This window comes from Asterias rubens, chromosome 15 (assembly GCF_902459465.1).
Source record: "Asterias rubens chromosome 15, eAstRub1.3, whole genome shotgun sequence".
NCBI lineage: Eukaryota > Metazoa > Echinodermata > Asteroidea > Forcipulatida > Asteriidae > Asterias > Asterias rubens.
The window spans coordinates 1,704,110-1,725,705 of NC_047076.1; the positions used below are offsets into that span (position 1 = coordinate 1,704,110).

Sequence of the window (21,596 nt, forward strand, 5' to 3'; positions counted from 1 at the left end):
CCTTCTGACAAATGAAAAACGAAAGAAATTTACAGCAGCAACAAAAGCAACAGACGCATACAAAAATTAAAAAGGTTTAATTACGTGTAGGTGTTTGATCCTGATGCAGGAGTTGCACGCAATTTAGTGACCAAGACTCGAACAATATTGAGCAGTAAGATCAGGTTGACCTGAAGAAGAAACAAATCAGAAATGTCAAAAACAGGTGTTTTTTAAGTCAAGGTACAAACGAACTTCTACAAATTTAAAGGATTAACTAAAAATTTAGCGATAATTTATTCGTTTATAAAGAAAGTTCAAAATGTGTTTTGGAACGTAATTATGACATTTAAAGCAAAAATACAATAAACGGCATAAAATTGACAAACGCACATCAGTTATATCAAATCATTGAAAAACACAAATTACAAAACAATTTTCAAACAATTTTAGTATATCCTTTTTTTCTAAAAAGCATCTCGCTTCATACTTACAAAAAGAACTAGTATGATAAAACTGGCGACGCACCATTCGTACTCACTCTCCGCAAGCCAACAGCTGGTGGGAGAAAAAACAACAAACACGAAATTACTAAATGTTATTAAGTGAGTTTGTTTGTCAAGTTTTCAGTCGAGTTGTTCTGTGTTCATTGGATTCTCTTAATAGGGTCGGGAGGTCCATTAGAGGACCTCGTCCTGCCGGGTCCAAATAGAAACTCCAGTTATAGGGTATATTGGTCTATATTAATGAAACAGTAGTATATGCTCACGGTGAGCCCTCTTATAGCTTACCAAATACCATAACCAGCTTTACACCTTTATGGATCCGTCGGCGCCTAATGTGATAGAGCCTCTTAAGCAGAAACCAATGTTTAACAAGTTTCTGATTAGCAGCAAAACAAACAAAAGGGTACCAGTCACTAATTGTAGATGTCATAAGGTAGCTTGTATGGTAACCTTGTTTTCGATTGGATCCAGTTGGGACCGTATTTGGTGCTGTTTATCTGCAATGAATGGTTTGCACTTCTGCTAAAGGTTGTTGTTTTGCAAATTCTACATTTTGTTCAGCGCAATGAGGTATATTCTTAGTGTAATAAAATGCTTTATATCTAGAACTTACACTCCTTGGTGGTAGACCAGCATGAAGCTTGTGTAGATTGTAACGGGAATCATTGGAAGGACTGGAACAAAAAAAAAAATTACACTATTAAACTAATCCTCAAGAAATAGAAGGAATATAGCGAGTGGTATAACATAGATGCATAATGTTTCCTCGAAAGAGATTTGGGAGATTGTTTATTCTCTTGAAGACATAGAAGGAGGCAGTTTACAGTAGTTTACTGCCACACTGTGCATCCTATCGCTTTGTATATCCATGAACTTGTTATGGCGCCCTCTGTTGTATCTGGTCGATTAACGTGTCCAAGTACAACAACTTTGTATTCTTGGATCAGCGTTCACATGCACTCTGTCCATAGAAGCATTTGACACGTTTCAAGATGGTGGAAGTAGGCTGCCACCTTTGATGATAAAAGTGATAATAGTGTTGGTAGAAACACAACAGAGACATCTTTATGGCATGATATTTGTTTAGGTTACTTACCCCTTCAAGCAAGTGAGGCGATGGTTCACATAACTCCTGAACCACACATCGGAAATTTACTACCATTACATTATCTGAAAGGTCTTAATACACTTGACCCTTGCCGTGACCCTTGACCCTCATTTGACCTTGACTGTCAGTTACTCACCCCATCCAATAATGTAGTACAAGTGAAGGCGATGGTTCTCGGAGAACACAGCCACCACGATGACAGTGTGGAGGTACAACCCTTCACTCAGCATCCAGAAATAGTTGCACGTGTTGAAGTAGTTACCAAGCACCAGGAGTATCTTACAAAAGGCCTGCACAGAAATAAGAAATGAAGATGTGTCTTAATTGGGAGGACTTGACTATGGCTGAACCATCGGCATTTTGCTTCGAAGGCATCTTTGACGTTTAGGAAGATGCAGTCGGCCGTGGACTTTGGTAATGGCTATCAGCAGCAATATTGAGATTAGGCCTAGAGGAAGGTGTCATCTAGCCAAGAGCCAAATCAGAGTGACTTTGACTAGTATGTGGCTATTGTCTCCTGCAGCAATATTGACATAGTATAGGATGGTGCAGTCATCTAGCCATAGCCAAGCTTGTGGAATTGGCTGTGACTTTGGCTTATGGCTTCAGTAGCATTTATGAAAGAGTAGGAAGATGCAGTCATCATAGCCATATCCAAGTCAATGTGACTTTGGCTATTGCTAAGGCAAATGTCTTCCATGGCAGTGAAGGTAGATGTAGGTTAAGAATGAGCAGCATTGGATGTGGCTATAGCCCTGGCAGCCTTTCATTTTCGTATTATTTGTATCTGTGTACAGCCTAGAGGAAGAGTCATAAAATATGGATAGATGTAGCTGTGGCGTTATGTGAAGGAGAATAGACTCGTGTAATAGATTCATGGTCACACGAATCTACAAAACACCACACCAAAACTTAAAGGATTGTCTGCGATGGTGGCTGGAGTTTGCGTGTCAGCCTTTCACTTTCTTATTTTATGTATCTGTGTACAGCCTAAAGAAAAAAAGTCATATAGTGATAGCTGTAGCTGTGTTGTTATGTGAAGAGAACTGACTCGCGTAAAGATTCATGCACACGAATCTACAAAACACCACACTTAGACTTACAGGATTGTCTGCGATGAGGGCTGGGTTTTGCGTGACCAATGCAAACCACTGAAGCCACACGATACCACACAGAATGAAGGAAATGAAGAGGTTCTTGTGAATCGTCACTCTAGGGCACCCTAGGCTCCTGAAAATAAACAAATCAAACATGAAGTGAATATGAATCAACGATCGGTTTGGATGTCACAATTTCAAGAAGGGAAATTGTTACTGCTGCATTGCAGAAGGCATCAAGTACAATTTATAATACATATCTTGGAATTGTATTTGTAAAATGTTTCCATTGACTGTGCAGTACAAACGCAAACGGTATAACCGCACATTTAATTCATACGGTTGGAGCTTTGTGCCCTTTAATTTATTGCGATTTGTCTATTGTATAAGTCTACCTTAGGGAAATATCCACAATATAATTAGATTTTCCCTTTGAGTTAATTTTATTTCAGACTAACCTTTTTGTGCGTATACATTAATTTGATATTTGCCCTTAAGCTAGTTAGATTCAGTCAACGACTGCCAGTATTTTTAACCTTTTTTTGTTGCTGTGTTTGAAGGCTTAGTATAGCATAATATGCAGTCACAAAAATATCAGATTTTCTCATTTCTTCTGTATTTGGTTATGTACAAATCATGCCCACAGGAGGTTTTCAGGTTACATGCTTCAACAAACCTGATTAACATTATTTTTTTGAGCGAGATAATTGGAAATTTAATGGCTCATTAAATGCTAAATTGTAATGAATACTTTACATCGAACCTATTTAAACATTCATAAAGAAATGTGTGACTTTTCTAGGTTATTCAAGCCATGAATGACATCAATGATGAGTTAGAATTCATGTAAATAATGCAAGCAGTAATCTTATAGTATCTTACTACTGAACGCAGGTGCAAGCCCAACGCCGGCAATTCACTATTTCCTGTTATACTTTATTGAACCATGTAGAGAAAGGACATTCCTCTTTGATGAACTAAGACAAAAAAAGTCAACGGCCTTCAACTTTGAGGGTAACGATTGTACAGTACACGTTGAAAACGTGGCGCCCGTTGCCGTCTAGCATCCGCCTCTTTATAGACCATACACTCTCAGATTTTACTCTCCATGAATGACTGTGCTTGGGTCGAAACGTCAGCCCATATACCAGTGCAATTTTGAATCTCATACACAGTGGTGACAGCGACTGACCATTCTCTAAGAAGGTCGCACAGTTTTTCCTTCAAGCCTCGATATCAGTACACCGTTTCAAATGAGAGAAAAATCTAAATGGCTGTACTTTGATCAGAGGCGTGTATCTGTTGTCCACGATTGGAATTCAGCCATGGTTCACTGGCAGAGTGGCTGAATTCAACCAGGCCTGAGTCCACAATCAGTTCACGCTCGTGTTCCTCAGATTTTATCAAATTTTTCGCTTGCTCCTTTTGTACTCGACATTTCAGCAGCACGTTATAAGTGCACTTTAGTTTTAATTGAAATAAAAGAAAGTTCGCTTGGATCGCCACTTCATTAACATTCCAATTTGAGTCCACTACATATTGCCATTAAGATTCCAGCACCGTCAAAGATTTACCAAAATTGACGACAAAACAATACAATACACTTGTTCCCCATGGCAAAATATTTTCCAAGCAATAATAATATTCAAGAGGCAAACAGATTGTTGCGAGATTTCTTGCTTATCGACTGTAAACATTATTGTATGGATTGGATAAGACCCACTCGAAATCTCAAAATCACAACCGGGAAGTTGAACAGATAAGTAGAAACGCCTTATTTGAACTGCGGATGACGTCATTATGACGTAGTTTGGTTACCTGAAATAGAAGAATATGAAGCTGGCGATGCAGAGAGATATGACCGAGAGTCCGTAGCCAAAGTAGTAGACAATGTGAACGTTGGAGTCCTGAAAAAGAAATATAAATGCAACAATTTAAACAAAATTAAAAGGTATCTTTTTTGATATCTATTTGAAGTTTACCGCGTCCTCGAGCAAACTGTGGTGTTTTTTTGTTGGTATAATGGGACACGTAGCCACGCGTCATGTTTTATTTGAAGTTTTATTTAGTCAGGGTAGCCTTATCAGTGCTATAACTAGTTTCACACGAGGTAATTTACAGGCAAGTGGTTCATGAATTCAAGGCAATTCTCCTTGAAAAAGAAAGGACATTCACATTCAAATTGAACGTTCACAAATTTTTCTTGAGGATCGTAAGAGTTTGTTTGAAATTTGGCTCATGTGCTACCAAAGTAGCATGCACTGCAGTTGGTTGTTTCCAAGTTGCCTGTAAAAAGTGTCTCCCTTTTCTGACAAGGCCCTAAGACCCATGAATACACAAACAGTACAAATATGATATTTTGCTTTCCCATCTAACTTGTGTTTATCTTAAAGAAGTTGTAATTCTGAATGCAACGTGCTTCCCTTTCATGGCAAAGCGAGAGAACTCACCATAATAATCAAATAATTTCCATAGCTAAGTCCAAAAATAGGTATCTTCGCCTTGGGCTATGAATGATAGTTTAAGAGCATAGAACGATGGTTCATTCTTTAGAACGATATGGTTTCATACTATCAGACTTTGACTCGGTAAAAAAGGACTTGGGTACAAAATCAACTTCATAATGTCACTTAAAACTGCAGCTGCCAAGTTTTGTTCCTTGAGTTATCTGACGAGACATTACACACAGGCTGTGCTAATATTATTATAGCATTTTACCAGATCTTCTTTTACACGGTAGTTGCACGACGTGTAATTTGTCCACGTGTCGTCCGTCTCAGGATGTCGAAACCACTGCCCATTCGGCATACATATTTTGCTCGCAGTCTCTGCCAAAAAAAATATAGCAGAACATTATGATAAGGATAATATGAGGAACATTTTTTGCTTTGTATTTCTTCAGTTACGATCAAAATTCCTCCATGCTGGCTTCTCTGATGGTTGTGCCGACGATGAAATTTTCTCAACAAAATGTTTTTGAAAATCAAATTTTCTCAACGGATGTCTCCAATTGAGACGTGGGGCTCATAAAGTTGATATTTATTTGTACATAACATGTAGAGTCACGTCTTTGTGCTATATACGTTTCTAGTCCCCGAATGGCGTTTGTGGGATCGTTGTGCTGGGGTGGGAGCAGATTGGCCATTTCCACCCAAACACCTCAACGTTTTCCACGAACCAAGTTAAACCTTCCCTCACAATCACTGAATATGAAGCCGTGCTTGCGAACTTACGGCTTCGGCAGTGGCTATAATGGTCGTCGACAACGAACATAGACAAAGCCATACACATTGCCGCTGCCACAGTCTCTAATAATTCATACATGGCTTTAGTCCCTCAATTAGAACGAATTTTGATACCGTTTTCACCGAACCAGTTGCCCCATAACATCATTATCTTAAGTCTCTTGATTTACAATAACTGTGCCAGACAAACACTAAAACCAATATTGTTAAATAATTCCAGCTGTCGTAAAAATTGTTATAATCTGAAAACACATAAATCGAGCCCCCCTTCCTCCTTCAAAAATTTCTGTATCCCTCTTGGGTGTGGTGTAGACTCTTGACTCTTGTAAATTGTATTCATCAATCATGATTCTAGTTTTGATTCAATGCGTAAACTGTCTTTGTAGTGTCAATGACTAATCACTTAAATATGCATTATAATGACTCACAAATTGGCACTTACTGTTTGGATTAGAGTCTGGTATCCACTCCGGACATGGTTGCACTATGGTGGATCCAGCACGTGTGTAGTTCCAGCAATCCCACGTGTCAAACGTCATATTACAGTACACGTATTCTGAATGAAGAGACAATGGTAAGGTGACATTTAGAGAACGACGAGACTAGATTTAGAGCTGTCTTGTGCGATCGTTTTAACGTAATTATTTACTAATGGATCTTGCTGCCATATTTGATGATGATGTAATAAGCCAATGATAAGATAAGCCAATGAACAACAACCTTTTGACCTCTACTAGAGAAAGCCTCACTGCAGTGACGTCATGTGCACACAAACTTCACGTTTATCATTTTCAGTTAATGATTTAGATAACTTTGGTTGCCCTCTGGTTAAAATGGAACTGTTTTCCGAGACACCTTGATGTCCAGATGGGTGTTTAACTGGAGACTTTGGAACGCTAGGTGGCAGCAGACTTATCAGGAAACTTTCCTTTGTTTGAGTGGTTCTGAACAAAGGGTGCGTTCGTTTAGCTGCCCTGGGTCTACCGGTGTGTGGAGTGTTTTTTTTCCAGGACGAACGTGGGTAATTATCTGCACATGTTCGTCCTGGAAAATAAAACCGTCATACACCGGGGTCGACCCAGGGAAGCTAAACGAACGCACCCATTGTAACTCTGTTGCCACCTAGCGTCGCATAAATTCCCCATTGACACTCAAAACTGACCCCTACTACTGCGACCCATATGAGTGACACCTACCGTCATCTGGCGGTAGCTCTGTTCTCATGCGGTATTCACATAGAACACTCTCGTTTATGTGTCTCTCTCGTTGTTGTGGAGTCTGGGTGTCCATCTTGTCGCCGGAGATCACCCCAGCCTGTTGGCAATATATACAACAAACAAAGATATTGACTATTAGAAAGACCGCCAACCAGATATCTCAGTTGGTAGAGCGCCAACAGAGGTCGTTTGGTTCAAGTCCCGCTCCTGTCATTTCGGGGGGTTCAAACCATAATCAAACATTACACATTCAGATCCCATGTGCTTTATTACTTAATAACTGAACAACCAAAAGAAAACCCACTCTCGGCTCGTAAAATGAGTTACGGCTTAGACGCTATCTGCCTATTTGAGGATGTACTAAAAAGTGCACATTTTCAATATCACTGACGGAGCCTTCACTGGAGCTGAACTAAAACCATGATTTCGAAAAGGGCACATGAATCAATGTCTATGAATCAATGCATGGGTGAACTACTGCACGAGTACCTAATTACTGTACGGCACGATCGTCACTTTGTAGTACTTTTTAATGGCCGGAACCAGACTAGTCAATAGCTGTTTTTCCCCCACTACGTCACACTGTTGTTCCTCGTTGATTCTGCAATTACTTTCTCTTGTACAAGTCTAGGTTTGTCTAAATTACTCGAGATGTGGAGACTGAATATGTTCGGTGCTTCTTTGAAAATTTAGTGTCTCCTTCAAGTGTATATTTTACCCAATCTTTCTCACAATGTTAACATTTATGATTGGTACCCTGACGTTGATATATCGCTTCGGTAAAATATGCTTTAACTGTGATGGCTTGACAAATTACTGTCTGACGGTGACCAGACCAGACACATTTGCAGCAATTTTCACACAAACAATTATACTGAGAAAAGCAAAGGACCTATCCATATTATTGTTTGCAACAATAATATTTTGACTATAGATTTTGCCAGTTTGTAATACGATATGTTTAGGTGACTGTATACATTAGTCCTACTGTAACTTAAAGCAATCCCTAATATACAAGTAATCTGCAAGAATCGATAGAATCTTGCCGACGGTTGTTTTAGTCATTCATTATTTTATTTTATAAGTAATTAATTTGATTGTAGGTAACTTCCTGTAATCTTCACCATCTGCTGTTGATTGAGATGAATGTAACATTAATATCAATCAATTATAACCGGAATCCCATGTGTGTAAAAGTCCCTTCGGCTGTGTATACATCTAATAACCAATATGCCTCTATATTTCGGTAATGCACCAAATAGCCGTCGGCACCGACAGAAAGTACTTATTTGCTATTATTACTAAATTGTTGCACAAGCAAAAAAAAGGTCGCCTACGGAGCATCGAAAGCCTAAGTGGTTATCTAGATTTACCCATCACCAAAACAAAAATCGAATACATCGATGTATTCGGATTCACAGGTTATTTGGACTCTAAGTTTATCTCAAAGTGCATAGATGTTTCCATGTTATTTTGATCTAGTTACTTGAGTAGAGGAAATGCACTATTGACTCTGAAAACATGTTTAAGTCAAACATCAAACGAGTAAATTGCATTTTCCTTGTGTGTGAATCAAAGTGAACGTCTTGTGTATCGTGGACTCAATGTCTCTTTTCTGGTTCAGTGTCAACACAATTAGCGCGTGGCGTGTTGTAATGAAATTGTCACTGCTCATAGAAATTCAATATGAATAAATAAATCAGTACGGTGCACTTTTCCCACATAAAGGTCGTCAAACGCATTCAGTGACACTGACAAAGGTTAAGGCCATTTTGTGTTTATACAAAATCCCATATACAAACCTAATATCAGTCTTTCTTGTTATCGTGTTAACCTTTACGACAAGACGCTCATAATAGAAAGAACGGATTTTTGGTGTTTTTTATAATAAAAAAACATGGCCTAAAACAGATAAAAACACACTCTTTTTCAGTGTCACTGAAAGTGTTTGACGACCTTTATGTGGAAAAAGTGTGTACACGACCTTAAACCTAACTTAAATGTCATCTTAATTATTTGTCTAACCTTTTCACCAATACACTCAGTCCTTTTCCGAGTACTCGTTAGGGATTCGAACCCACGACCTTTGCCATAGCAATGCAAAGATCGTGGGTTCGAATCCCACGGCATTTACTACTGAATAAAGACAGTGCTTAAAGACAAACTACGTCACTTCAGAGGGAGCCGTTTCACACAATGTTTTATACTATATCAATCTCTCCCCATTACTCGTTACCAAATATTGCCGATAATTATTTTGAGTAATTACCGATAGTGTCCACTGCCTTTAATACACATCGTAAGGGTACAACGAAAACAAATAATGATTTTTATAATGGTGTTCAAACAAATTAAGGACAACAATCTATTATTGAATTCATGACAAAGATATAATGAATCAAGCTCTTGAAGCTTTTAACATGACTTTAATTGGGAGATTTTACGTTTGATATTCTTTGGCGGGTCTTGTTAATCGTTTCGACATAACAATGAACACGTGACGTCAGAATTACGCCATACTTACGTTTAGAAGAACAACTAGAACGAGAATGAGCCAGGTATGGACAGGTTTCTTGTAGATGCTTGTATGATCACCTCTGGGTGTGAACCTGCACAATATAATAAAGAGAAGAAACAAGATATGGTTAAGATAAATGCTATGTTATTTTTTAGACTATTTTTGTCACTGTGATTTATCGACGTATGTAGCCCTGGCGGCCTTACACTTTCGTTTTATACCACAGTGTACAGCACAGAGGAAGAGTCATATTATTTTAGGGCTACGTCAAATCCTATTTTTTGTATAATTTGTATTGTATGGCTACATTTTTTTCAATCGGCACTTTTGCTGTGTGATATTGCACGAAATCAGATTTTAACTAATGGCATTGCACTGTATTGTTTGGGTGGCTATTCAGACAAATTTACCCGAACCTAACAGTGTCATGTGTCCACCCTACCTCAAACTTCTCATTACGTGTCCAACATCAGAAAAGATTGGCAGTCTCATTATGATCTGAGCCTCATTCATCCATTGATCAAAGGAAGGTCTGATCCAACAAAATGTAATCCAAAATAATCCTGTCCCAAAAGGTTACGTTTTGATTGCAGCTTGTAGAGTGCGTTTTCCATGAATGCCATAAAGTACAACCCAACCATACCACTTGATGATTGCATATTATGGACGGGTGGCCTGTAAACCACCATCAAAAGTTTGAACTTACAGTTGGAATATACATCTATAGCCGTTGATATTTCATTTCAGTTTTGGCGTTTTCGGAGCGTAAAGTGGCACAGAACAGTAACAAATTATATCAAAACAATATGCACCGGATACTTCACACAGGAGATGAATGCCTTAATTATAAAGACACTGGCCACCTTTGGTAATTATCAAAGACTAGTCTTCTCACTTGGTGTATCTCAACATATGTACAAAATAACAAACCTGTGAAAATTTGAGCTCAATTGGTCGTTGCGAGATAATAATGGACGAAAAACACCCTTGTCACACGAATTGTGCGCTTTCAGATGCTTGATTTCGGGACCTCAAAATCTAATTCCGAGGTCTCTAAATCAAGTTCAAATTTGTTAATGGAAAATTACTTCTTTCTCGAAAGCCGTTTCTCACAATGTTTTATACTACCAACAGCTCTCCATAGCTTGTTACCAAGTAAGTTTTTATGCTAACAATTATTTTGAGTAATTACCAATAGTGTCCAATGCCTTTAAAGTCGGCCCAACCACTTTAATTGCATATTACATGGATGAACATCATGTAAGCCACCATCCTGAAGACTGAACTTACGGTTGGAAAACGTCTATTCATCCATACCTCATTTCAGTTTGGCGTATTCAGATTGTAAATTGAAACCAAACAGTAGCGATTAACGCAAAACAACACCATAAACTTCAACTAAGGTTTATTTTAGTGACAAATAAATCTTCAAAGGGTAAAGTCTATATTATGCGACCTTCGTATAGTTTAAAGATCATAAAAAGAGATTAAAATCACCAATACGTGACCTCAGTCCAATAATATACGCCTCCTCTCCTTTGTATTACCAAATACACTGGTTAAATTTGCAACACATTTCTAAGCAAGTGTTTTGTTACCCACTTGTTACACATGTAAAACCTATAACATATTTATGTTCTTGTGTGTGTTTGATTGCTACAAAACATTCCAGAAGGTTTCACAAAATGATAAACATGTTAAGCATCTTAACATTTTTAAAATGTGGGTATAACATAATATAATGTGTCTTTAAACTCTAAACAGAGTTTTTACAGAGTAGACTTCGTAACCTTCAGATTGTGAGCAAATTTCTGCGATACGGTCTGTCAGTTAGTATGTTGCATGAAAGAATCTTACATCAAAATGTAATTTGAAATTGTATTACGGCTGACACAGTGTCCAAAATTAAGTCGACTGAACAGGTATCCCGCTGGAATCGATACAGCGTAAGAAACACATGGTCCAATATTGTGATAACGCTAAAACTAAAATATGGCTCATGGGGTGCATAAACTGTTTTATTGATGAATCCGCAAACACTACTGTCTTTAACTTCACAATGTGAGCAGGCTATGCTGTATCTTATACTGGGTGGGATTCAATCTTATTGCTATCGATCTATTTATCTAACAGGAGGTAGGTTTGACAAAATGGCTGACACTTCTCACAAGCTCGTATGGATGTTTTCGTAACTGAAGTCGATTTGTTATTTTGCTTAAAGACAGGAAAATGAAAACGGACGAGCGAGGGGCTAGTCACAACAGAGCGCGCCTTTACGTCTCTACTCTTAACTAGAGTCAAGGGTACAATACGGACTGAAGGGTTTACGTTAATGAACACTCCTAGCTTGGTTCAACCAACGACTGGTTGTTATAAACTCATGGATTTCATTTCGAGAAAATAGAACTGTTTCAAACGGCTTACCAATCAACCAAAAGAACCCAAAAATAGTATGTATTTCCACTTAACTGCTGATGTTACACTTACGCATGTTCATGTAAGACAATCCTCATGTATTGTGTTGTCATTTAGCCTTCGAGCGAGTCTGCTATGGTCAAAACGTCAGGATATTAACATATTTTGGGGATTTCATTACGGATACACAGTATTTTTAAACATAATTTTGTTTGATAAAATCTTTTAATAGAGGAGGTGGTCACAATCAAGTAATTTGCCTGATTTCGGGGATTAATCGAAATTTAAGACTAACTTTCTGAAAAGCTTTCACTGTACATTTATCACGAATAATTACTGATTAAACCTGAACTTAAGCAGGTCACACTCAAACAATGTAACTTTTCCAGGGATTGCTCCAAATTCAATACTGGCTTTCTAAAAACCTTTCAGTGTAATCACGAATAATTACTGTCTAGACCTTAACTGAACTCTAGTATAAAGTAAAGTATTTCTTGAGTCATGAAAACAAGGTGAAACTAGCTGACTGAGTAACCTACACGTAAGGATACAAATTAACAAACTACCTCATGGCCATTTGAATTGTCCGAAAAGAGCACGTGGTCTATACAAAAAGATTCTGACGTCTGTGGCTCGAACCTACCTGGAAATTTCATTCTTAACGTGAAAAGACTTCTCACGTAACGGCTGCCTCGGGAAACTAGACTATACGCTGACAACAAGTCAGGCCTGAAATTCGATGAGACATTGTTGGTTAGCTGAAAAGCGCGGGAAAAAATCAGACGACACGTGCTGTTGTGTTTAAGATACTGTAGATAGGGTGGATACTGTAGTTGATGTTATATTAACCCTGGAGATGATATCGGAAGACAGTAACAACAATCTTTTCACAGTGGCTAAGAACATATCCAGTAACCCAAACTGCTGTTCACTGTCGGTACCATCAGTGATTGTTCTCTCTATTCTCATAACGCCATCGTTAGAAAAATGAATAGGGTGAGGGCTTCCGTTCAATGATACCCACCTTGACTCTTACTATACGTATCAAAGGAAAGATTGCCATGGATAGAGGTGCTGAAAATTATTATAATGTTATACCCTTTCCCATCGATGTGTAAGAAATGTTTACTCTGAATTACAGTATTTTCCATATCTCTTTAGATTGATTTGGCGCATTTCAAATGCGTACTATTACAGTTATTATTTAAAATGTAAACAATAAATCGTGACCGACACTAAGCAGAGAGCAGTTTTTTCAAGAGTAAAAATTCCGAATTCGACTATGCTGTATTGTCTGTAATTGTGCATTTTTCGGTGCTACGTTGGTACAGTACTATAATATTATATGACATCATCCGTAATTTAAAGGGATCCAATGGTGGAAGATTGAGCTGTCGTGAATATAACGACTACCTGTACCTAGGGAAATTAAATTGTCATCTGAAGTTGATACATTTTGCACGCTTATGTGACAAAGTGACAAAGAAATGTCAACCTCAAAAAGATAAGCGTATAAGCTAAAGTGACACATTCATTTATCATCCTGCCGAAATGAACGTGAAGTTTATTTCAATAAGTATTATTGCTCGCATTATTGCTGTTTGAGTTATTGTAACAAGAATTTCTATTTTAAGGCTTATTGTTGTTCACACCCGATTTGAATTACTATAACATGAATTCTTATTTTAAGATTTATAATTGCTCACATCCGGCTTGAATTATTGTTACATGAATTTTTAGTTCAACATTTATTGCTAGTCACATCCTATCTGAATTATTACTACATACAATTGTATTTCAAGACTTATTTTTACTCACATCCGACTTGAATTATTCTTTATAGGTTAATCCAGTTCGAACCGCGTCAACTCACTGCAACAAAAATCGAGTTATTACGAAAAAAAGAAGAAGAAAATAACTCAATTTCCCTCGGTGCTATACAACAAAGCTTTTGCAAACAAAACAAACCGATAATTCTTGTTCACTTGAGTTGAACATTTGTGCCGTTGTTGTAGCCTCAGTAACCAGTCGCCCCACTTGGGTAACATTTATCCCCACGTGAGCACCATTTGTATGTTCCCTCAGTTACACGGTAATAAAAACGCGGGGGAAGAAAATCTAATTGCGCGAACAGGTGGGAGGTAAATTGACGGCGGGAAAAAAGAAAATTGGCGCGGAAAGAAGGTAGAGGTGGAGTTATAAATGCATATTATGTATTTCTGCCTGTGGTGATATAGGGACAACTTATTTAGAGATAACATAAGAAAGATTGAAGTGTTAATCGGATGTAAAACTTGTTATGGATCGTAAATTGAAGCAACCAAGGGCAGAAAAAGCAACGTCGAATCGTCCTTGTTTAAAACAAAGAAATCATTTTATTTAAAGGGGCTCCATAAAAGCGGCTCTCAGAAGGATGATTGGCTGGCATTGAATGCATTGTGTTGTCGCAGACATAAGAAACAATAGATTGATCTTTGCTTTTTCGCCGACATAGAAAACAATATATTGACTTTTCGCAGCTTACGGTTGAAAATACCTTCTGTCTGCTGGCACCCTCGAACAACAAAATTGCCTAATAGGGCTAGTAGCCCAGTTGTAGCGCCGGCATATAACTCCGGAGGTCGTTGGTTAAAGTCCCGCTCCAGTCAATCTTTCTTTTGTCAAAGAGTTAATATCGTGATGGTGTCTGTTTAGCGTAAAAAATCACCTAAATGTCAAATCGACCGGCAATGTTGGTTTGCGACCGATTTATAAATTGAAATTAAAGTCATGAAAATGTAGTTATACGGCATTAAAGGTTTACGTTCTGCAAGCTTAATTTAACTGTCACACAAAATCACAATGCTTGCTAATAATTCCGGACACAATTAGGAAATTGGAAACTCCGATCAACAGTGACATTCAGGAAGTAATTATGTAGCTTGTCAGTTTAAAACATACTGATTGAAGATTGAAAAATCAGCAACAACAAAATTGTGAATTTTTGTTAATCGAAATTGGACATTTTTCGTTCATTCATCCTCTTGAACATTATTTTGTCTTGAATTAATTTCCCTACATGTCACTCACCGCCACAAAGTGAGGCCTTGATAATTCTCACATCAATTTCTTAAGGAGCATACAGGAATGATTAAATATCATCTCAAGTTTCTGCCGGCAACCAAAGGCAAAAAGGGAAGTCATGTTAAAGCAATCAACTAACACGGTTTCGTGTCAGGTTGTAGCTAGAGGCAGTGGAAAGATAAGCATTATATAGGAGCCATATCCTGAATTAAAAAATGGAATCAATCATTTTTTCTCTTACAAATTGGAAATCATCTTGAGAGTGGATTTTACTTCATACGAAGGACAGAGGCGGGAGAGATTTACCTCTGTGCATCATCGCCACATTTCTTTTAATGAGATGGGTTAGGTGTTGAAGTTAAAGATAATGGGAAGATATGGTTCAAGTGTTGCAGTTTTAACATGCCAACTCTCTTTTGCAGCTTCGTAGCTTCAAATGTTTATTCCATACACAATTTGATTATTACCACAAAAGAGAAACGTATACAGAGGATGATTTTTTCGAAATGTATTTTTTTTTTTTTTTTTTACTAATTAATGAGCATTAGAGGCTGGAAAGATATACCTCTTTGCCACATTTCTTGTGAATGAGGTGGGCTCGTGTGGCAACTTTCCCCTGCCAGCTTCAAATCTTTATTCCATACACAATTTGTGTATTACCATGGAAATCATCTTCAGAGTGGTTTTTACTTAATAAGGAGTGTATAGACAGGATAGGTACCTCTTTGCATTATTGGCATCAATCTTGAGATGGCTAAGTGTTGAAGTTACAGCATGTCAATTTTACCCTGTAGCTTCAATTCAAATGTTTATTCCAGACACAATTTGTTTATTACTATGGAAGAGAACTAATGGCAGCGAGGACCATGATAACAGTCTATGTTTGTCACGCAAACCTAATGTTCCCCCAGCAAATCACTCAGAAAACAAACAGGCACCTGACTATTTCCATAGCCTTGGTTTTGTCTCAAGGAAGATAATAGACCCTTTTCGAAACCACGGCTTCGGCCTTGGGTTCGGCTCAGGCTAGCTTGCCCCCGCGGTTGTTTTGACAATTATTGCGCGTGCTTTGCGCACGCACTCAACGCTCCAGACGAGAGGACGGAGCCTGGAGCCGAAACACTGGCTTCGAAAAGGGCAAAAGATGGATTCACCCTTGGAAAAGGTCTATTGTTAATGAGAAGTTACCGTGGTAACCAGATATCACTCTCCTCTACAGGGCTATGATAAGGCTTTGAAGGACACTCAAAAGCAGTGAGTTTTAACTGACTGAACAAACAAACTCTGCTACAAAACTAAATTAGTTTCATTGGGATGACGGCAACGACGAAGTGTTTCTTGACAGATTCAGAGATGAATGTCGATCGCATTATTGACTGTAGCAATCAACATCCACTGTATAGTCTCATCAAAGCCAGAGAAACATTGTTGTTTGTTCACCAGAAGCGATGATTCACTAGAGCCTAGAGAGGGGCAAACATTTCATGTAATGAAATTGTAATTTGAGTAACACTTAGAACCCGAAGGTGAAAAGGTTTACGGCAAAAATTGATATTGATTAAACAATAAAGACGTCGCTATATCAACAACGGATGAACGGGTCTCGTTCGGAAAACTATTAGCTTTGATAAGTTGTTATAATCACAAAAATCAGAGTGAATGTGCACGACGGTAATAACCAATTGGTGTTACTGTCATTTTTCGAGAAAGACTTTTAGAGTCAAACCGTTAGGCCATTACTTATATGCTTTGGTTTTATACCATTTATTCTTTTGGTTAGTAAGCAGTTTGAAACAGAAAATTATATTTTGTTATTTTGGTGTATTAGATGAATACTGCTAAGCAAACAACCGGTCACAATGGCTGGTATATAGTCAATTTGTGGCCAACAGTTTTTCTTCAGACCAAACGTGATTCTCAAATTCTCGTGCTTGTTTTTTCTTCTGGCTTTTGAAACGTGGTTACGTTGGTCCATGGGTTAGTTCACTGGCTCGTAATTTGTCTTCTGTTTTTGACAATCCATCAATGGTTTGGCAAGATGATGCCAATGAGCTTGGTAATAGGCAGATGCATATTTCTATTACGTGCCCCATGCAAGACTAAATATTGTTATTGGTATCTTCAAGAGGCTTCATTGGCCTGTGTACATTTAGAGACAATTTCAGGAAGATGATTATTTCCATTAAGACGAGGCTGTATTCTTTGAGCCAACCGTGCCTGAATGTTCGGTACTGGGCTTACGGTTCTCGTTTGGCACCGAGTCCCGCATTGGCCTCGGCAGTACGTATAGCCTCATCTCTCGATCCCCAGCGCGTCCTCCCTCAGGACACGCTGCAGAGACAAGACGAACACAAGGCCGGGCATCCCCAAAGGGGCCATAGCCCTAATTGGACAAGAGGACCTTGTCCTGATGATGCGTTGCCTGGGATATCTGTTGGCTGATTACTTTAGCTGTCACTTGCCAAAGGGGGGACACGGAAGAAACATGATCACACAGTTAATCATTCCAGTATGTACTATCACACTGGCACTATAATTATGTTATCAGCCTGCAAACAATGGGAGATATATCATTAAATATATATATGCCTCTGAAGAAGGTCCGGTTTGGATTGAAAGCTATATAAAGCCATCTCCCCTGCCAATGTTTACACCCATAGACCTTATCGCAAATACCAATGCGCAAGCGCAGACTGTTGAATGAGGTGCATTGTGGGATATATATGGATCAAATTTGGGTACCAGCTAAGCCACAATGCACCTAATTCCAAGCTTTACGCGCGCGCCCCGGTATTTGCGAAAAGGTCTATACCGCTATGATGGTAACTTAATCGCAAATGTACTTGCATTCTATACATATTTAATTCGTAACTTTGTGTGACGTCTCGCTCAATTCGAAGCAATGTAATTGGCATAAATCCTCCCGACAGTTTTTAAGTTTTAAAAATTTCCCTTCACTTGATCAATGATATAAGTTTATCTGTTTAACTTTTTAGTCAAAGAGTCGTGCGGGAGTGCTGATTGTACAAGATAACTTGATACACCTAATAATAAATCTGGCTCAAATAGAAAATTTTGATTGAAACACGTCTACGTCCGTTCGATTGTTTAACCATGCTCAAGTATTGATATAAACCATAAAACCAACCAGCCTGTGAAAAGTTAATTTCAATAGTTGGTATCGTCTTTGAGATATTGCCGAACATCTGGAGCGGTTTTGTCCACACAGAATTAAGAACAATTCATAAATCTAACACACAATCTGAGAAACGTGGCTCAGATTGAAATGTTTTCTAATCGCTCTCAATTTGACCACATTCATTTGAAGGGAATCGTTTCTCAAATTGTTATTCATTGTCAACAGCTGCAGTGCTTCTCACAAAGGAAGTTTTTATTGTCATTAATCTTTTTTGAAGTAATTGCAAAAGGTTTAGCCTGCGCACAATTTCATAGAGCTACTTAAGCAGAAAAATATTGCTTACAAATAGTATATTAAGCAGAAAATAGTAGGATATCAGTCACAACTTGTACATGTAACATGGTATTCTGGCTGGTAACCCTGTTCGATAGCAAGCATTTGTGCTTAGCTACTTTTTGTGCTTAAGCAGCTCTAAGAAATTGGGCCATGCCTTTAATTGCCTTTTGTTATAAACAGCTCTGTTTATACAAGTATTCTCCGCACATTTCCTTCCACTCTTCCTTACTGCTCAGTGGTTCTCAAATTGGTTCGTGTATTGACTACACGCCGGATCCCCTTGGCAAGACCCAACAGAAATTATTGTTAACAGTAGGGGTATTCGTTTAAACCCCATGTCCAATAAAACTAAATTCGAAAACCCTCTTTAAATTATACATGGGTAATTCACATGAAGTACGATCTCGCTTTCTGTAACCGGTCAACTGTGTGCAACGACACGCCTCAGAAAAACCTGTACTTCCAGAATGTACTAAAGGTAGACATCAAAATCAATCCATTAAAAGTTCGTCAACTTCGGAAACCTCTCTTGCTTTTTAATAAATTAAGACACTCGTAAGCTTTTCACATTTTCTAAGGGGTAGGGCTGACAATTTACAGGCTCGAAAGCGTGCAGAAACGTCTCCAAATGTCCTTTTCAACTTCATTGACTCTGAACGCAGACAAAATCGAATGAGATCTTATGCACCTGTAACTTTCAGTACGCTAGAGGTGTACTTTTTGACATGTAGGAGTTTTTGAAAGCAAGTGTTACGAAAGCACATGAAGTCATTAAAGTGAAAATGTTGTGTTGTTATTGGGCCTGACAATGTATTTTTTTTCTTCTTTGGGACATCCGTGATGGCAAATAGCAACTTGTCATTTAAGTTGTCGAGCTACTCTTCAGATTTATGTCTGTACTTGGGACTCGGTTTATATGTTTCATCGGACCGGACATACATTGCTTTTGGTGTAATGAGCGGTGTTCACGCGTGTCGCTTGTAAACATAAGAATTGACATAATTAGTCTGGAGTCGTATCATGAATGGGCTACGTTAACTTCAGGACTTTTATACAAATGTCTAACTCATATTCCAGGCAGGGTATACTTTGGGTAGCTGCAAGACTAGTATCTTCACTTGGTGTATCAAGACATGCATAAAATATCAAACCTGTCAAAATTTGGGCTCACGATCGCATTTTGCAAGAAAACATGAAAGAAAAAACACCTTTGTTGCACAGAATGGGGTTATACTGACCCAGAAGGGGTCAGGCCCCACAGGATCAAGATTGGGGTTCAATTGTGACCTGGAAGTTTTTAGAATGTAGATACTTCACTATGCTGGTTACATAAACGTGTCTTGTCAAAATTAGGGAAACTACAAGCCAATTAACGACAGTTGTATATCTAGACATTGCGCATTTACGCATTACGCATGCACACAACTCCATAGGCCTACTCTTTTATGTAAAATAGTGAAATTTTCACTATTCCCAAGAGCCATATGGCAGACAACCCTTTTACAATCAGAGAGAAGATGAGGTCAGAAGTCCTGTTCGCATTAGACGGTAAATCCTGACACGATTTCTACTCCATCTAGCTTAAGTTTCTTCCATACAACTCCACACAAGCAACAGACTGGAGGGAAAGCTAGTCTGGCAACTCCTTTATAATTCAGTTCTTTAATAATTAATACGTATACGACGTCTGACAAAGCTGATCGCCAGATTTAAAGTCTGGTCCCCTATAGTATGATAAGCTGTTGACGTGTACATTCACCCCGAAGAACCTTGCTGAGTTTCATCTCACAGGGACGACCTCGTTTCCAAATGTCAGTAAATTATATGGAGCAAGGTTCAACCATTGCTGGCAGAAAAACAGTAAAATGGTGCGTATATCAAAAATAAGCAAGGAACCAGGGGTCGATTTCACAAAGAGTTAAGACTAGTCTTACCTCGAGTTAGGAATAGTTACTCATCCTAACTTGGGACTAACTATACGTTTTTGGTATTTCCTATAGGACTAGTCCTAAGTTAGGACTAGTCCTAACTCTTTGTGAAATCGACCCCATTGTAATTTTGTAACTGGTAATCAACACGCTAATGGAAAAATTATCTGTGGAAGTGGGCTCAGGTTGCCGTCAACATGCCATCTTACCCTAAACTGTTTGTGACTGTGAAGAGAGAAACATGTGGGTGGGGACGTGTTATCTAGAGTAGTTTGTCAACTTAAATTATGAACTCAAGTTTTGTCTGTTGTGCGATCGCTTCAAATCTTCTTTTTGTGTTTTCAAATAACCTAGTTTGAAAAAATATTTTAATTTATAATGACTGTTAAACAACTATTTTGTAAATTACAGTGTAATTTACAAAAGAACTATTTAACAGTCATATAGTCATATATTTGTGAAGTGAAAAAAAGTATCTTAACCAATATGTATACTTGTTAGTTCACTTACACTGCAATACTGAATTAATTACTTTTTTTTAACGGCAAACAAAATATAGCTTTGATTTTCAAAAAAGACACCAACCCAGTGCTTACATGTTACTACGTTTGACGTAAAAAGCCATACACAATACAAACAACAGCATTTAATAAAAACTGACAAATAACGGCAAGTAAAAGGTTCATTTTTGATCTTGCAAGCAATTTTACTTTACAAACACAAATCCCCCGTGTCTTTACAATCTTTAAGACTTCCCTGCCGTTAAATATCACATCCAATTAAGGGCTTAAGATATCAATCTACGATTCATATATTTCCCATTAAAGAGACGCTAGCCAGCGCTGCAGACTTGAAAAGCAAAAGTAGACAATTGAAAAAGGAGGTTTATTTAAAAGGAAATGGACCGCAAAAGAAAGCATTTTTCCTGATGGGATTATTATTTTACAAAATAATCCAACTTAACCGTATTATCTGTAATCTATATAGAAGGTATGACTTGATTTTATGGACCTCGCGCCTGTTTGTGCATAGTGTGTCGGGGCGA

The 21,596-nt window shown here is 38.1% G+C and overlaps 1 protein-coding gene across 4 annotated transcripts in view; it reads right to left on the reverse strand.

The window, feature by feature from the left end:
* The window catches only part of LOC117299934 (calcitonin gene-related peptide type 1 receptor-like), a 40,592-nt gene that overhangs the window by 4,369 nt on the left and 14,627 nt on the right, over positions 1 to 21,596 (reverse strand). For all 4 annotated transcript variants that reach the window (XM_033783544.1, XM_033783546.1, XM_033783545.1 and 1 more), the window contains exons 2-11: positions 9,677 to 9,761; positions 7,132 to 7,249; positions 6,378 to 6,491; positions 5,409 to 5,518; positions 4,509 to 4,597; positions 2,697 to 2,823; positions 1,730 to 1,883; positions 1,099 to 1,159; positions 474 to 537; positions 85 to 170 (exon numbers count right to left, since the gene is read on the reverse strand). In XM_033783544.1, coding sequence (XP_033639435.1) covers positions 85 to 170; positions 474 to 537; positions 1,099 to 1,159; positions 1,730 to 1,883; positions 2,697 to 2,823; positions 4,509 to 4,597; positions 5,409 to 5,518; positions 6,378 to 6,491; positions 7,132 to 7,249; positions 9,677 to 9,761 — 1,008 coding nt within the window. The remainder of the gene's footprint in view (positions 1 to 84; positions 171 to 473; positions 538 to 1,098; positions 1,160 to 1,729; positions 1,884 to 2,696; positions 2,824 to 4,508; positions 4,598 to 5,408; positions 5,519 to 6,377; positions 6,492 to 7,131; positions 7,250 to 9,676; positions 9,762 to 21,596) is intronic.